General features: G+C 42.3%; 1 protein-coding gene across 1 annotated transcript in view; it reads right to left on the bottom strand.

Annotated features, from left to right (window-relative positions):
- The window catches only part of CUNH12orf40 (chromosome unknown C12orf40 homolog), a 72,040-nt gene extending 60,697 nt beyond the window's left edge, over positions 1-11,343 (bottom strand). Inside the window, 2 exon segments of the mRNA XM_008829676.1 lie at positions 10,865-11,090; positions 11,231-11,343. Of these exon segments, the coding sequence (XP_008827898.1) occupies positions 10,865-11,090; positions 11,231-11,343 (339 nt within the window).
- Positions 11,344-15,255: the final 3,912 nt, after the last annotated feature.

The raw sequence follows: 15,255 nt of genomic DNA, 5'->3' as shown, positions 1-15,255 counted from the left end.
TTTAGTTAGAATGGTTGATTTTAAAAAGTGCTATCTGAGGGGCCAAATAGATGACTTGTTGCTAAGCTTGATGACCTGAGTTCAACCCTCAGAACCTATATGATGGAGGGAGAGAACCAATTTCTGCAAGTTGTCCTCTGATCTCCACACATGCTCTGTCTTTCACACATACACACAGACACACAAAGACAGAGAGAGAGAGACAGAGAGACACAGAGAGAGAGACACACACAGAGTAAATAAACAATCATAATTTTTTGTGTGCTATTTGAGTTCCTGACTCAGTCTCACAAAGATAAGCATACTTACTTCTGTCATCTTGTGCTACATATTTATGCAGAGGAGCATTCTCATCACTGACAGTCATAAACTCAAAAGTACTGATCCACTCTGAGAAATGCTTAAGGTACTCTACACCCTGTAGTATCAAATATTAAGCCATGATTTAATTATCTGTTTAAGAACAAATTAACACATCTGTGGTGGTTTGAATGAATATCCCTCATAGGCTCCAAGTATTTGATTGAATACTTGGCTCCAGTGGGTTGTGCTGCTTACAGAGGACTAGGGGCTGGAAGCATGCTACTGGGGACAGGCTTCAAGAGCTCAGAGGCCATCCCATTTCCAGCTGCAAGCTCTGATTCCCGTGCCTGCTGGAAGATGTGGACACTCAGCTTTCTACTACATTTCTACTCTGGCTGCCTCTGCCAGCCCCCAACCCACTCCCCACCACAATGGACTCTTATTCCTCTGGACTCCTAAGCCAAATAAACTCTTCCTTCAGTAAGTTGAGCTGGTCATGGTGCTTCATCACAGTAATAAAAAAGCACCTAATACAACCTCTATCTTATTAGTATGCAAATTTGTTTTCATTTTCATCTTTAAAAAATTATAAAATTCTATGTATACCAAAGAATTGATTACAAATAAATTTCTTTAAGATGTATTACCAGTTAATGTTTGATTTATTTTTTATATGTCTATATAGGTGGGGCCTATAAAGATTTCTCAGGCAGAAAGGAGCTGTGAGTGGAAACAGCTTAAGAAGCCCTGGCGTAAAGCAAAGCACTGACTGTCAGGGACGTGCCTTCTACAGCATAGCCCCAGTCTAGCGTTCAACTTTCTGTTCTTTCAGTTCATGAGTTTATACACATACAATCTTCTTAATTGTACTTTCAATAGTAATTACTATGGTATTTTGGAAAACTGGTTTTTAAAGAAGCAGGCTATAGCCATCTCTCATTCAATGACAATTTGCATGAGCAGTTTTAGATGCCCTTGCAGCTGCATAAGTAAACATCAGTAGGTCATGATCTTTTCACAGGACAAGTCACTCATTGTGGATGGCAGCAAAACAGAGAGATGTTCCTTATTCCTTCTAAAAAGTGACATGGTTTAAGTGAGGAATAGAAGAGACAGGAGGAGAGAGAAAAATTACAACAGGGGAGAAGGAAAACACACTCTAGGAAGAAAAAGTTAAGATAAAAATGCTAAAGATACACTTCTCTTAAAATTAAAGACATAGAAAACAACAATTCTGTCAAATAAATGTTAAAAACAACAGAAATTTGTTAAATCTACATGGAAGTACACAGGATATTCAAACTATAGCAGGAATTAAATATTGTGGGCATCATACAAACGCCTTACCAGTCTTAAATTGTTTGTTTGGTTTTGTTAGGTTTGCTTTGCTTTTTTAGTTTTCTGATTAGCTTATTTTCATTGGGGCCTGGTGAACACAAATCAAACTGTTTAAAAATGTTACGATCTTAAAATTTTTTAAAGTACGGTTAAAATCAGAAAAGGGAAAAAATTAAGAGCTATAACTGTCAACAGAAAATAACATTTTGTGGTTTGTGTTACAATAAAATGAATATTGGCTTAAAACATCAAAACGTAACATTACTTGTTGCGGGTTCTCCTCAGGCCAGCTGTGAAGACCCTGCATCGGGTCCCCTGCCAATTGGGGGGGGGGCAAGAGGCATGGAGTCATGACACACACAGACCCTGGGAGTCTGGTAGAAGCAAACACTAGGCGAGGTGCTGCAGGCTCAGTTAACGCAGGAGGAGGCAGGCCTTATATTTCCCTTTTCTCCACCCCCAAGTCCCTTTAGTCAGCATATCATTTTCTGATTGGTCCATGCCATGCAGTCCGTCAGCAGTCACTGGGCTCGTGAGCAGGGTATGGAGGCATGGGCTCCTTTTGGTGGGCTATTTGTGGACCAAGAAGTGAATTCTCGCTGAATCCCAGGGCTCTGGGTCCATGCCATCTTTGGAGGCCTCCTGCTACATTTCCACCCTTTTTCATTAAAAATGACTGTCCAGTGAGAGCCTATAGGCAGCTCTGCCTCGGGATGACCCCAGGATCATGGACTGTGCCTGTCTTAGGTTGTCCTATTCAGGCATGAACCATACACGTCATTGGAGCATGGGCATACACATCCATGTCCTGGCTTAGGTTGATTCAGCCCAACAGGAGCTTACCTGTCATTGGCTACTAGCCCTCCAAGGGGTATTGTCCCAGGGGATCAGTCAAGGTGGGGAATTATCTGTAGGAGGCCTCATACATTTGTGCAAGCCAAGTCTGTCAGGCTGCATAGGATGGGTTGAAATCATCTTCATGTATTCCTCTGAGGGCCTGATACACCAAGTGATTGAATTTTTTCTGACTGTGGGAACGAAGAACAGGCATTTAAGAAGTAGAAAGAGAAGAATTATGCTTGTCAGGAGTAGGTAAGTGACGATCCAAGACAGGTTAAACAGTGCTTTTAGATTAGAGGCACTGCCGGCATAATCTTGGACAGTCAGGTTGAATAGCCCAATGCATGAGGATGTGTTGCTGGTAGTGAAGCATAGTTATTTAGGGGCCAGGAGCCATTGATTCCCAGGAAGTAACTGGGTCCATGGTGGGGAGGCCAAGCATAGAATTAGTTGAATAGAGGGTGGGGTAGGGTGCGGAATGAAGCAATAAGGGCAAGAGTAACAATAGGCGGGGAGGGAACCAAGGCCCAGAGATCATGGGCCATGGCAGGGGCGGGAAGAGCAAACCAATTATCCAGATAGCGGCGAGGTCTCTGGGTCCTGGGGGTTCCGTTGGTCGGTTGCTAGTCTCACATTTCTCGCTGGAACCCATACTGGCTTTGTTTCTGTCTGAGGAAACACACAAGGATAGCCTCGCCCTCTTGTTAACAAGGGGGCGGGCGGTTGCCATTGACATGTTACGGGGCCCTTCCATCTCACTAGTGGCAGGGGTGTAGGCCTAGGTATGGTAGCTCAGTGTTTGTAGGCCAGGCTCAACCCATTTTCATCAAAGGATAGGAAGTTAATGCTGAATAGAGCTTCAATTAGAGCCAGGTGAGGGTCCCTTTTAGACTGAGGGGTAGCAAATTTTTGTAATGTTTCTTTGAGGGTCCTATTTGCCCACTCCACAATGGCTTGTCCCTGTGGGTTATAAGGGATGCCAAGGGAGTGGCTAATTTTCCATGTTGACAGGAATGATTGGAATTGTAGAGAGGTGTAAGCTGGCCCATTATCAGTTTTTAGGGTCCATGGCACTCCCATTACCAGCATTGCTGATTTGACCACCTTAATGATGTGTGAGGCCTTTTCACCGGTTTGAGCGATGGTGAAAAGAAAGGAGGAGTAGGTATCAACAATGACATCGACATACTTAAGATTATCAAAGGAGGGTGCACATGTAATGCAAGACCTGCTCAGATGTTTGCATTGAGAGATGGGTAGGTCAGGTAGAAGGCAGTACAGACTGCGAGGAGAAAGGGGAAATTGTTGGTGTAAGGCTCTGGCTTGTTCTAGAAGAGGAATCTCTACAGACATAATAAGCTTATCTACTTTGTCATTTCCCTTTGCCAAGATCCCAGGGATCTTGGTATGTGATCTTATGTGGGAGATGTGCCAGGGCCATTGTCTGTTATTTAGATAATCTGGAGAGCTCTCATCATTCTAGTGATGGGATCCTTGTGGCCTTTTATTCGAGCAAAGGGAAGACATCTGAGGGCCTGAACCGCATACTGGCTGTTGGAGAATATATTGAGCGGCTCAGTCTGGCAGACTTGGAAGATTTTTAACAAGGCCAGGAGCTCCCCCAATTGGACAGAGCCGGGATTGGCTTGTATGTAACGGGTGTCATCCTCTCCCATGCGCTGAATGACAACACCAAAATGGGACTTGTTGGCATCCAAGAAGGCTAGCGTGGCTAAAGGTAGGGTTTTTTTTTGCAGGAGGAAGTGTGTGGCTGAGTGGTGATTTCCAAACAGGCCAGGCTGGGGTGTGTGGTTATCTGGGGGTGTGTGGTTATCCAACCCCCCCGTGAACCCAGACATCATTAGTTGGAAAGCCAGAGAGTCTGCCCATAATATTTGGGAATGCTTAAGAGGAAAGGGCAGTATAATTTTGTCAGTTTCCTTTCCGAATATGCACCTGGCTGTTTGTTGGGCCTTAATTGCTAACTTGAAGGCAATATCATACTTAGAGCTAAGCCTAATTAGGTCCAAGATAGCCAGGTGGATCCACACCGGGGGTCTTGCTGCCATAGCGCCCCCCCAAGACACCATTTTTAGTCCAGAGGATCAAGGCCAGTAATGGTTCTGCTGGGTCATGACGTTGGAGTGACACAGACCAGAGTACATGATCTATCTTATTAAGAAGATCCTTAGCTGACTGGGTGAGAGGGATCCTTGAAGTTGGTGAATTATGGCCTTCCAGCAGGGAGAACAAGGCCCAGAATTCCAAGTCAGGGACTGGTATAAATTGTTTGAGCCAGGTTATAGTCCCACAGAGTTCTTGGCGCTCACTTAATTACTAACTTGAAGGCAATATCATACTTAGAGCTAAGCCTAGTTAGGTCCGAGGTAGCCAGGTGGATCCATACCAGGTCTTGCTGCCATAGTGCCCTCAAGACACCATTTTTAGTACAGAGGATCAAGGCCAGTAATGGTTTTGCTGGGTCATGACGTCGGAGTGATGCAGACCAGAGTATAGGATTTATCTTGTTAAGAAGATCCTTAGCTGACTGGGTGAGAGGGATCCTTGAAGTTGGTGAATTATGGCCTTCTAGCAGGGAGAACAAGGCCAGAATTCCAAGTCAGGAACGGGTATAAATTGTTTGAGTCAGTTTATAGTCCCACAGAGTTCTTGGAGCTCTGTCAAAGTATACACAGTTTTTTGCAAGATGGAAGTGTTAAGCGGATTAATTACTGTACTACGATATGATGGGATGGGGGATAGCTGTAGAGTGTGGTAAGCACACTTGTAGCAAGCCCATCTTTTCCATCTGGGCATTGACTGCTCTAAGATCTTGGAGGAGTCTGTATTTCCCCAATTTCTTTTTAATAACAAATATTGGGGTATTATGTTTACTGAGAGAGGTCTTGATGTGGCCAAGCCTCAATTGTTCAGCTACCAAATTTTTGAGGGCAGATAATTTAGGTTCTATTATAGGCCACTGGTCCACCCAAATGGCATACTAGCTAATGGAGTAATTAAGATTCAAGACAGTATCTAGCCTAGAAAAAGTACTTACATTGGCTTTCCACAAAACTAAAGCAGGTTGTCCTGGTGTGTCAGGAATAGTAACGATAAATGTTAGAGTGTTGTGGCTTTTAAGTATATCTCATAATAAACTAAAAACTATTTTTGGAAATGCATGAATTATAAAGCAAAGGTAGTGAGAAAAACTCTAAAACCACAAAGCAGAAATCTATGAGATAGGTGGAATACAGAACCTGTTTAAAATAGCTTCTCAGAGGCTAAATTACAGTTTTTTCACAGAGAAAACACTATTTCACAACTACAGACTACGTTCATAAATACAAGCCACCTGAGATGACATGTTACCAATTCCCCACTCAAAAGACACAGACTAGCAGACTATATTGGAAAACAGGATCCATCTACTTGTTTTCTCCAAAAACACACGTTACCATTAAAGACAAATGGTACTAGAGGGTTAAAAGATGGAAAAAGAGATTCCAAGAAAACGGAACTAGGAAATTAACAAGTAGAACTGTGCTGGCAATGTAGACTTCAAAACTAGTCAGAAGAGATAAAGAAGGTCACTTCATACTATTACCATGAGGACATTACAATTCTGAACATACATGCACCAAACATGGGTACACTCAACTTCATAAGACAAGTAACACGAGTAGGAAACTCAAAGACTAACCCTAACACAGTCATAGTGATGTCCCACTCTTAGGTGTAGGTCATGCCAGCAAAAATACATAGAGAAACATCTGAGTTAAATGATGTCATAGGCCATACAGACCTAACAGACATTTACAAAATAGTGCATGTAAACACTGCAGTATCCAGCATTCTTCTCAGCAGCCCATAGAACTGTCTGTAAATAGATTGTACAACAAGATACAAATCAAGTTTTAACAAATACAAGAAAAGTGAGATCATTCCTTGTATTCTACTTGAACACAATGTAACACAAGTAGAAATCAAGAGGAAGAAAAAAACTATAGAACTGTGCTAGCAAAATGACTCAAATGAAAACTAGTCGCACGTTCACTTCACACTATTAAAGTCATTAAGAATCAAGAGGTATGGGGCTGCAGAGATGGCTCAGTGGTTATGAGCACTGCTTGTTCTTGCAGAAGACCTGGGTTTGAATCCCAACACCCACATGGCAGCTAACAACCATCTGTAGCTCCAGTTCTGGGGCAGCTGATGCCTTCTTCTGTCTCCACCAGGCATTGCAAGACATGGGTGCACTTACACACATGCAGGCAATACACTCATACACATAAAATAAACATAAATAAAATTTAAAAAAAGAATCATGAGGCACCACCTTCACTGAGGAGCTACAGACAAAGTTACTGCAGAAGGAGAGTCTTGTTCCTCAGGGGACTTGCCCTTGCTCAAGTAAATAAACCCCAACCATGCTCATGCAGGCAACCGCGATTAAATGCAGTAGAGGCCAAAACACAGGCATAAAAGTAAGAAAGACTTGCTGGGGAGATTCTGTGGGAGGGAAAGGGGTGATAAGAGAGGATAACGAGGAAAGGTGGAGGACGATATGATCAAATATATTGCCCTATGTATAAAATCAAGAAAGAATAATTTTTACAAATCAGGGCAGAAATTAATAGAAATGGAAAAAAATGCAAAGCATCAATGAAGAGTTGGTTCTTTGAAAAGGTAAGACAAGACTGTTAGCTAAACTAACCAAGAGAAAATACAAATAAATAAAAGCCAGAGATAAAAAAGGAACCATTAAAACACATACCAATGAAATTCAGAAAATCATTACAACATATCTTTAAAACTTTTCCACCAAACTGGAAAAATTAAAAGAAATGAATGAATTTCTAGACCTATCAAAATTGAAGCAAGATGAGATAAATAATTGACAGCTCTATAATAAAGAGATTCAAGTAGTAATAAAAAACTCTCCCAACCAAAATTGTACAGGTGTAGATGAATTCCCTGCTGAATTCTATCACAATTTTAGAGAACATCAATCATTTTCAAAATGTCTCATAAAATAGAAAACGAAGGAATGCTTCCAAACACTTAGGAAGCTAGTACCACATTTGACTGAAGTCTGCGGATCTCTAATTCTGTTTATCTGTGCCTTCTTCATCTTTGTCAGACTGACTAGGGTTTGAAATCTTGTTTACTTTTTCAAAGAACCAATTTTTTGTTTGGTTAATTTTATGTACTGGTCTTTAATGCAATACCTAACAAAATTCGAATTTCATATTTCACAGAACTAGAAGAAACAATGCAAGAATTCATATGGAACCATAAAAGGCCACGAGCAGCCAAAGCGATCCTAAAGAGTACAAACACGGAGGCATTGCAATTCTCGATCCAAATTACACCACAGAGCTATAATGACAATGACAGCTTGGTACTGGCATAGAAACAGGCAAGTAGACAACTGAAGAGAAAGATGTGTCCACCTCATTCTTGGTACAAGAGGCAAAAACAAACATTGGGAAAAAATCAGATAATGGTGCTGGCAAAATTGGATTTCTACCTGCAGAAGAGTGAAATTAAATTCACAACTTTCACCTTGTACAAAAAATCAATTCAAAGCAGAACAAAGATCTTATTTTAAACCCCAAAGTCCTGAAACTCCTAGATGAAAATATATGGAATATTCTTCAGGACATTGGGGTAGATAAGAACTTTATGAATAGAACATCAATAGCACAGGAACTAGCCCCAAGTATCAACAGATGGGACTGTATGAAATTAAAAAGTCTTGGCATAGCAAAAGACTATGAACAGAGCACACAGGCAGCACACAGAACAGATGAAAATCCTTACCAGCTACACATGAGACACAGGGTTAATATCCAGAATATATATAAATAACTGCAAAAATTAAATACTCAGGAAATAAAATTGCCTATCAACAAATGGGCCAAGAACTGAATACACAGTTTTCAGAAAGAAATACAAATGGCCAATGACTATTTTTTAAAGTATTTTATTTATTATTTTTATTTTATGTGTATGAGAGCATTGCCTGCATGTATGTGAGTGCACCTGTGTTGTGCAATGCCATGGAGGTCAGAAGACAGCTTCGGATTCCCCTGGAACTGGAGTTAAGGACCGTTTGTAGCTGCCATGTGGGTGCTGGGAATCAAACCTGGGTCCTCTGCAAGAGCAGTCAGTGCTCTTAACTGCCAAGCCATCTCTCCAGCCCCCCAACGACTATTTTTAAAGTGTTAAACATCTGTAGTCGTCAGGGAAATGAAAATTAAAACTACTGTGAGATACCACCTTACCCCAGTCAGAAAAGCTATTACCAAGAAATGGAAAAACAGAACATTATTCACTGCTGGTGGAAGTGCAGATTGGCCCAGCCATTATGGAAATCAGTTTGGGGCTTCCTCAAAAGATTAAAAATAGAACTACCATACGACCCAACTCTCTCATTCCTGAACATATACTCAAAGAACTTGATGTCTTACTATAGAGATATTTGTACCCTTGTGTTTATTGCTGCTGTATTCACTATAACAAGATGGGACCAACCTAGCTCTCAATAAACAGGTGAATGGATAATGAAAATCTGGTACGTGTATAAAACGACATAGTAACTCTAAAGAAATCACAAGTGGCTAGAGAGATGGCTTAGTGGTTAAGAGAACTGGCTGCTCTTGCAGAGGACCCAGGTTTGATTTCCATTACCTACATGTCAACTAACAACCATCCATAACACATTTCAGGGGATCCGACACCCTCTTCTGACCTCCATGGGCACTGCATAACTTACACACATGCAGGCAATACACTCATACACATAAAATAAAAATAAAGAAATAACAAAGTTCACAACAAAACAGGTGGACCTAGAATGAATACTATTAAGTGAAGTCACCCAATCTCAAAAAGTAGAAAGATCACCTAAAATGTATACCTGTACATGTGTAAACAAACTCATTTGTGGGCATACCATAATATGTAGAATAGAGAACAAGAAAGGGTCATTTGAAAAGAAGAGCAGCATAGTTCTGTCCTGCTTCTATGGTGGATGTGCAACTGCAGTTCCCTATGACTGAGAATCCTTTAACCAAACAACAGCTAAGGGTCAAATGCCTTTGTTTTAAATGAGAGAAGTTGCAAAGACCTTTCAGCCGTAAAACTGTGAAGAGGTTTCTAGCAAGCAGTTGTAATTATACCATATCATTTCTGCAAGAACAAATGTATTCAATCACAGGGCTCCTACCAAGGCATATTTATTACACCCTGCTTCACTCACTCAGCAAAAAACGCACACCAGCCCCTTACTGTTAAAGCATCTCGATACAAACTGACCTAACATCCACCAAGTTCTTTAAGATTGCATTTTCCTTCCCAATCCATGTCTTCCAAGATGTTTTGCTAAAAACTAGGTCTCCAATCTGAGCATTTTTTAAATTTTATTTTATTTATGTGTGAGTGTATTACTTGCATGTGTGTAAATGCACCCGTGCCATGCAGTGCCCACAGAGGACAGAATAGGGTGTCAGATCCCCTGGAACTGGAGTTATAGACAGCTGTTAGCAGCCATGAGAGTGCTGGGATTCGAACCCAGGTCTTATGCAAGAGCAACCAGTCCTCTTAACTGCTGAGCCAACTTTTAAGGAGTCAGTTCTCACCATGTGGGTCCTGGGGTCAAACTGGGGTGGGAAGTTTTTTTACCTACTGTGCCATCTCAAGGGTACTATTTTGTATTTTTGAGGGAGTAACCCACGCTATAGGCCAGCTTGGTCTGGAATTCGTGGTAATCCTTTAACCCTGGCCACCCTACCTCGATTATGAACCTGAGTCACCACACCCAGCTTAAACCTGTACCAGGTACATTTTAAAAATACAATGCTACCATATTTAACAGAAGTGCTCCTGCTATGGCGTTATTTACCATAATCATAATGGTGAATACAAAAGCCGTTTTCCCCCTATAAAATTCCTCAAGTTCTTATACTGACATAACTGCTGTCCTGGAATCTAATGAAATTGTCTATATATTTTCCATTGTAGATTTGTGGTCAATGGTAATGAACACTCACATAAAAAATAGTGAATTTGTGTGGGGCTAGGCACTGGGTACTCATTCCTTTGTAAATTAATAAACTCATAAAATATTTTTAAAAAGTGAATTTATAATGTTTTATGTGATTAACCCTAAATACACACACACACACACACACACACACACACACACACACACCCCTGTAAGTTATTCAAATGTTTAATGTATTTCCATTTTTACAAAACCAAGTCATAAACTGGCCATGATGACACGTGCCTGTAAGCCCGACTCTTTATGGAGGCTGAAGCTCTAGGGCTGCCATGAGTGCCAGGCCAGCCTGGGCTGTGGTGAGACTGTGCCTACAACAGAAAAACCCCGAAATGAGTGAGTGAAGAACACTGCTGCCCGCTGCACACTCGCACAGCCGGAATGGGGCCCAAAACTCAGCCAGGCTGCAGCCACTCGGACACAGCAGGGGCTCAGGGCCTCGGGAGGCCTCACTAGAGGAGCCTGGAGCGGGAAGAGCTCCCCACAGGCCCCTCCGCCAACCCCCAGGGACAGGGAGGACACGACGGCCTCATGTTGACCACTGCGGACACGCCGTGACAGCCCTCCGTCCGCTACTGGTGACCGTTACCATCGAACTGTGACCTGGCTGTCGGACCCAGGGAAAAGGCGTCCCTCTGGCAGGGAAGGGACAGTGGTCCCAGCTTGGGCGGCACAACTGACCTGGTGCCGCCAACCCAGTTCATGGCTCCAGCGTTTCCGACGCGGCCCAGTTCGCCAGGAGGCTCACGGCTCGGCTCGAGGACTAGGGCCCGCTCCCAGCAGCCACTGCGCATGCCTGGACCCCTCTCCCGGCAGCCACTGCGCGTCTAGGCGCGAGGCACACGGCCTGGGCCCACTCCCGGCAGCCACTGCGCGTCTAGGCGCGAGGCACACGGCCTGGGCCCACTCCCGGCAGCCACTGCGCGTCTAGGCGCGAGGCACACGGCCTGGGCCCACTCCCGGCAGCCACTGCGCGTCTAGGCGCGAGGCACTCGGCCTGGGCCCACTCCCGGCAGGCACTGCTCGGTGACCGCCTTATGGTGTGATGTGTGGCGTGTGTGACCCCTCCGCTCTCTGTTTGCTTCTTGCCGGGTTCTTCCGGCCGCGGGGTGCACTGGGAAAGCGGTCCTCCTAACAGCCTGGAAGACTGGGCCCAGGCAGCGTAGAGGGTGGAGCCCGCTCAGCAGCCTGCGCAGGGAGGCAGCGCGCCATGCGATCTCCTCCAGCCTTGCAGCAGAGACCGGCCTAAGAGGAGACAAGCGGGCTGGAACCACACCCGCGTGCTCGGCGCACGGAGTCGCCGTGCTTTGGAAGCGCACTTTGACCACTGAGCGTGCACACCGCAGCTGGCCTGACTGAGCTGTAGACGTCCTAAGACTTGAAGGTCCTCTCCAGAAAGACGAACTCGCAAAGCAAAAACAGGATTTTGCTGTTCATTTCTGTGTTGTTTTACAAATTGTATTTTGGTTCTTGTACCAATTTAATACGCAAAGTAATTTTTTCAAATTGCCATATTTTTCCCCAGAAAAGTATCTATTTTGTAAGTTGTTGGGAAATGAGTCCTAGAACAAATACTATTATATCCCAAGGTATACATCTTGGTAAAAATATTAATCCTGGATTTAAAAAAAAAAAAAAAAGGAGCACCAAAGTCTGTAATTGAATCAAACATTTCAGAAAATGACTTTCTTGAAGTGGCTATTGGTTTTCAGCAGTTAAACCATGTAATCAAAGCAGGCACAATGAATATGTATTTCCTACTTTCCATGTTCTGAAGTTATTTGCTAATAGATTATCTGGGTCTCCCCTTTGCTCAAAGGGACATAACAGGGAGGTTTGCTTGTATGTTGAGAACAGTCAAGAACAGAGCTGAATAAAACCCTTTCTTTCCCGACTGGAGTCCCTGTTTTCCTCCTAGTCATAGGAGTGCAGCAGAGATGGTGAATTAGGCTATGAAAGATCATGAGACAGATGTGCAGACAAGGTATTCGCTAGGCGGTTCCTCCTAGTAAATGACACTTTTGTAGGAACAAGGACACAGTTGCAATACTCACCTAAGATGTGGGCTTCGGTGTTGTTTATGCGTCCAATGAATAAGAAACACTGCTATTTAAGGGCCAGTAGAGCAACTGGGGAATCTTTTGGGTTGGGAAGCAGTTCAAGAAAACAATATTATACAAATAAAATATTTAATATTTGTTAAGAAAAATATACTCAATTTTTCTTATTTTTAAAATTTTTATGTGTGTTTGAGTGTATTGCCCGCATGTAAGTGCCATGTTGTACAATGCCTCTGGAGGTTAGAAGAGGGCATCAGATTCCCCTAGTTTCACACAATTGTTAGCCACCATGTGGGTGCTGGGAATTGAACCTGGGTCCTCTGTAAGAGCAGTTAGTGCTCTTAACCACTAAGCCATTTCTCCAGCCCTATACTCAATTCATAAAACATAAAGTATCTTATTTCTAAATATTACTTTCTGGTTTATAATGTAAACATAAACAGGTACATTATGTATTTATATACATATATAGTTCTTATTGCAAAGATGTTTTCTATTTTATTAAATATATCTGTATATATAAACAAATATTTCCAATTCTCTTGATATTGGTGATAGCAATTAGACTGTAACACTTTACAGGAGTGATTTGAGAATTACTGCTTTTTTTTTTTTTTGTCTTTTTTTGAGACAGGGTCTCCTTTTAGCCCCAGCTGTCCTGGAACTCACTTTGTAACACAGGTTGTTTTTTTTTTCCTTTTTTCTTTTTTTTGAGACAGGGTCTCCTTGTAGCCCCAGCTGTCCTGGAACTCACTATGTAGACCAGGCTGTTTTTTGCTTCCTTTTTCCTTTTCTAGCTCAGAATTGAAACTAAATTAGCATTGTCTTTGCTTTGATTGCTTAGTGCCAATAAGGGAATGGGAAGAAGCACCCTAATGATCTTCCTGTCTTACTTATAAGCATATGTAACCATGTGTTGGTTAACAATGGAATACACTCAGCAATTCCTTTCAGGTGGTTTTGTCATTGGTCAAACATAAGAAAATGTACGTGACAAAGCTAGCTACTCTAATTCCCTCTGTTCTCTTAGTACAATTAGGAGGCGGGGTGAGCATGAGATGTATGTGACTACCACTGGCATAACTAACGTGACATGCTATCTTGTGATACACTGTCTTTATAGTTGTGAGTATACTATAAAATAGTGATAAAAGGTGTGGTATAGCAAATATGTAGACCAATTAACAAGCTATAATGTGTTATAGTATGAATGGGAGCATAGTAGGTCTCTTTACAACATTGCTTCAAATACATGAGGAATGCATTATGCTACGATGTGATGGCTACAGTGTCACTAGGCAACAGGGTGCTTTATAGTCCTAAATCTCACAGGACCATGTCTTATATGTGGTCCATCGTTGACTGAAATCCTATTTGGCGCATGGCCTCATTTCCAACACTAACTGCCTGCATTCTTTCTCTCACCTTGACTTCTTCCTTTGCCCTATCTGGAGTCTTGAGCCAAGTCTCAACTCTTAGGATGAGCACTGACCCTTGGGAGCAGTGTAGGTGAAGGATAGAGGTCAAATTTAAATGCTTGTATTTAGGTTGGTACCAAAGTGGCTCACTGTCAAGTCTATTTACACACCGCCTTTCATAGCTCTCTGACACTGAGCCTCCTCTACCGCACGTCTCGTACCTGAATGTTCTTGATTGCTTTCTTCAAACTCAGTTTTCTTCTCACAAGTCTCTTGCCTCAGAAATCAATGGTTGTTCTTGCCACCCCAGCTTCATTATCAGTTAGTAAAGTGCCCAGTCTATGGTGAGGTGCTGTCCTGTTCTGATAGCTAATATTCTTTGATTCTAGATTTCCTACTTACTGTCCCTCCCCTGATGGCTGCCTCTTGTTTGCCTGTGATGCATCCTGCTTGCTTCAACTGCCAGCTGCTGCCTAATCCAGGCATCCTTCTGCTTGAAAGAACATCCTGCCCTCACCCCAGTCAAGTCTATGCTGCCCATAACCCATCCATTACAGGTAACTTACATGTTCAGCTCAGAAGCTATGACATGAATGACTTCGTGTCACAAATGGAAACACTCTTAATCATCACCTTGTAAACAAATATATCAGATCTGCAACATCTAAGAAATAAAGATTTTGGCAGTAACCAGTGTGACCTGTTGCTTTTCACATTTGGGCTTAGAAAGTCAACTTGTCTCACCCTCTAAGCTGAACCAGTGTTCAGGATCAACAAACTCAGCACCTCAAGTATGCTAGGGAAACACTTTAGAGCAAAGCAGTACTCCTAGCCCAGGAAGTCTTAATAGCATGGTAGAGTATGCTACTAATGTGACCAGATGTGGAAGACACATGTGTTTGTCACTCAGGTTCTAGTAAATCTGTTAAGCTGAATGTAAACAGATGATTTTCTGGAAAATGATTTTTGGAGTTAATATTTGTATATAGCAAAGAAAGAGTTTTAAAAGTTTAAGAATATTGTGACTTATACAAGTCAGAGTAATTCTTTGATTCATTATTATCTAAATAATGACGATCATTCAACCCTGAGGCACGTATTGTAGCACAGAGGTTTGTAGAATTCTATATAAAATAATTCTTAGCTTAAGGGTTAGACAAAAATAGCAGCCCCATCAATTGTAATTTGCCATGCTAATTCTAGCCTAAATGTATGTCTTCCAGTTAGC

The sequence above is a fragment of the Nannospalax galili genome, unplaced genomic scaffold (assembly GCF_000622305.1).
Source record: "Nannospalax galili isolate Female #2095 unplaced genomic scaffold, S.galili_v1.0 scaffold454, whole genome shotgun sequence".
NCBI classification, from domain to species: Eukaryota; Metazoa; Chordata; class Mammalia; order Rodentia; family Spalacidae; genus Nannospalax; species Nannospalax galili.
Note: the sequence above shows the minus strand (reverse complement) of the source record. Positions and strands in the feature narration are given on the sequence as shown.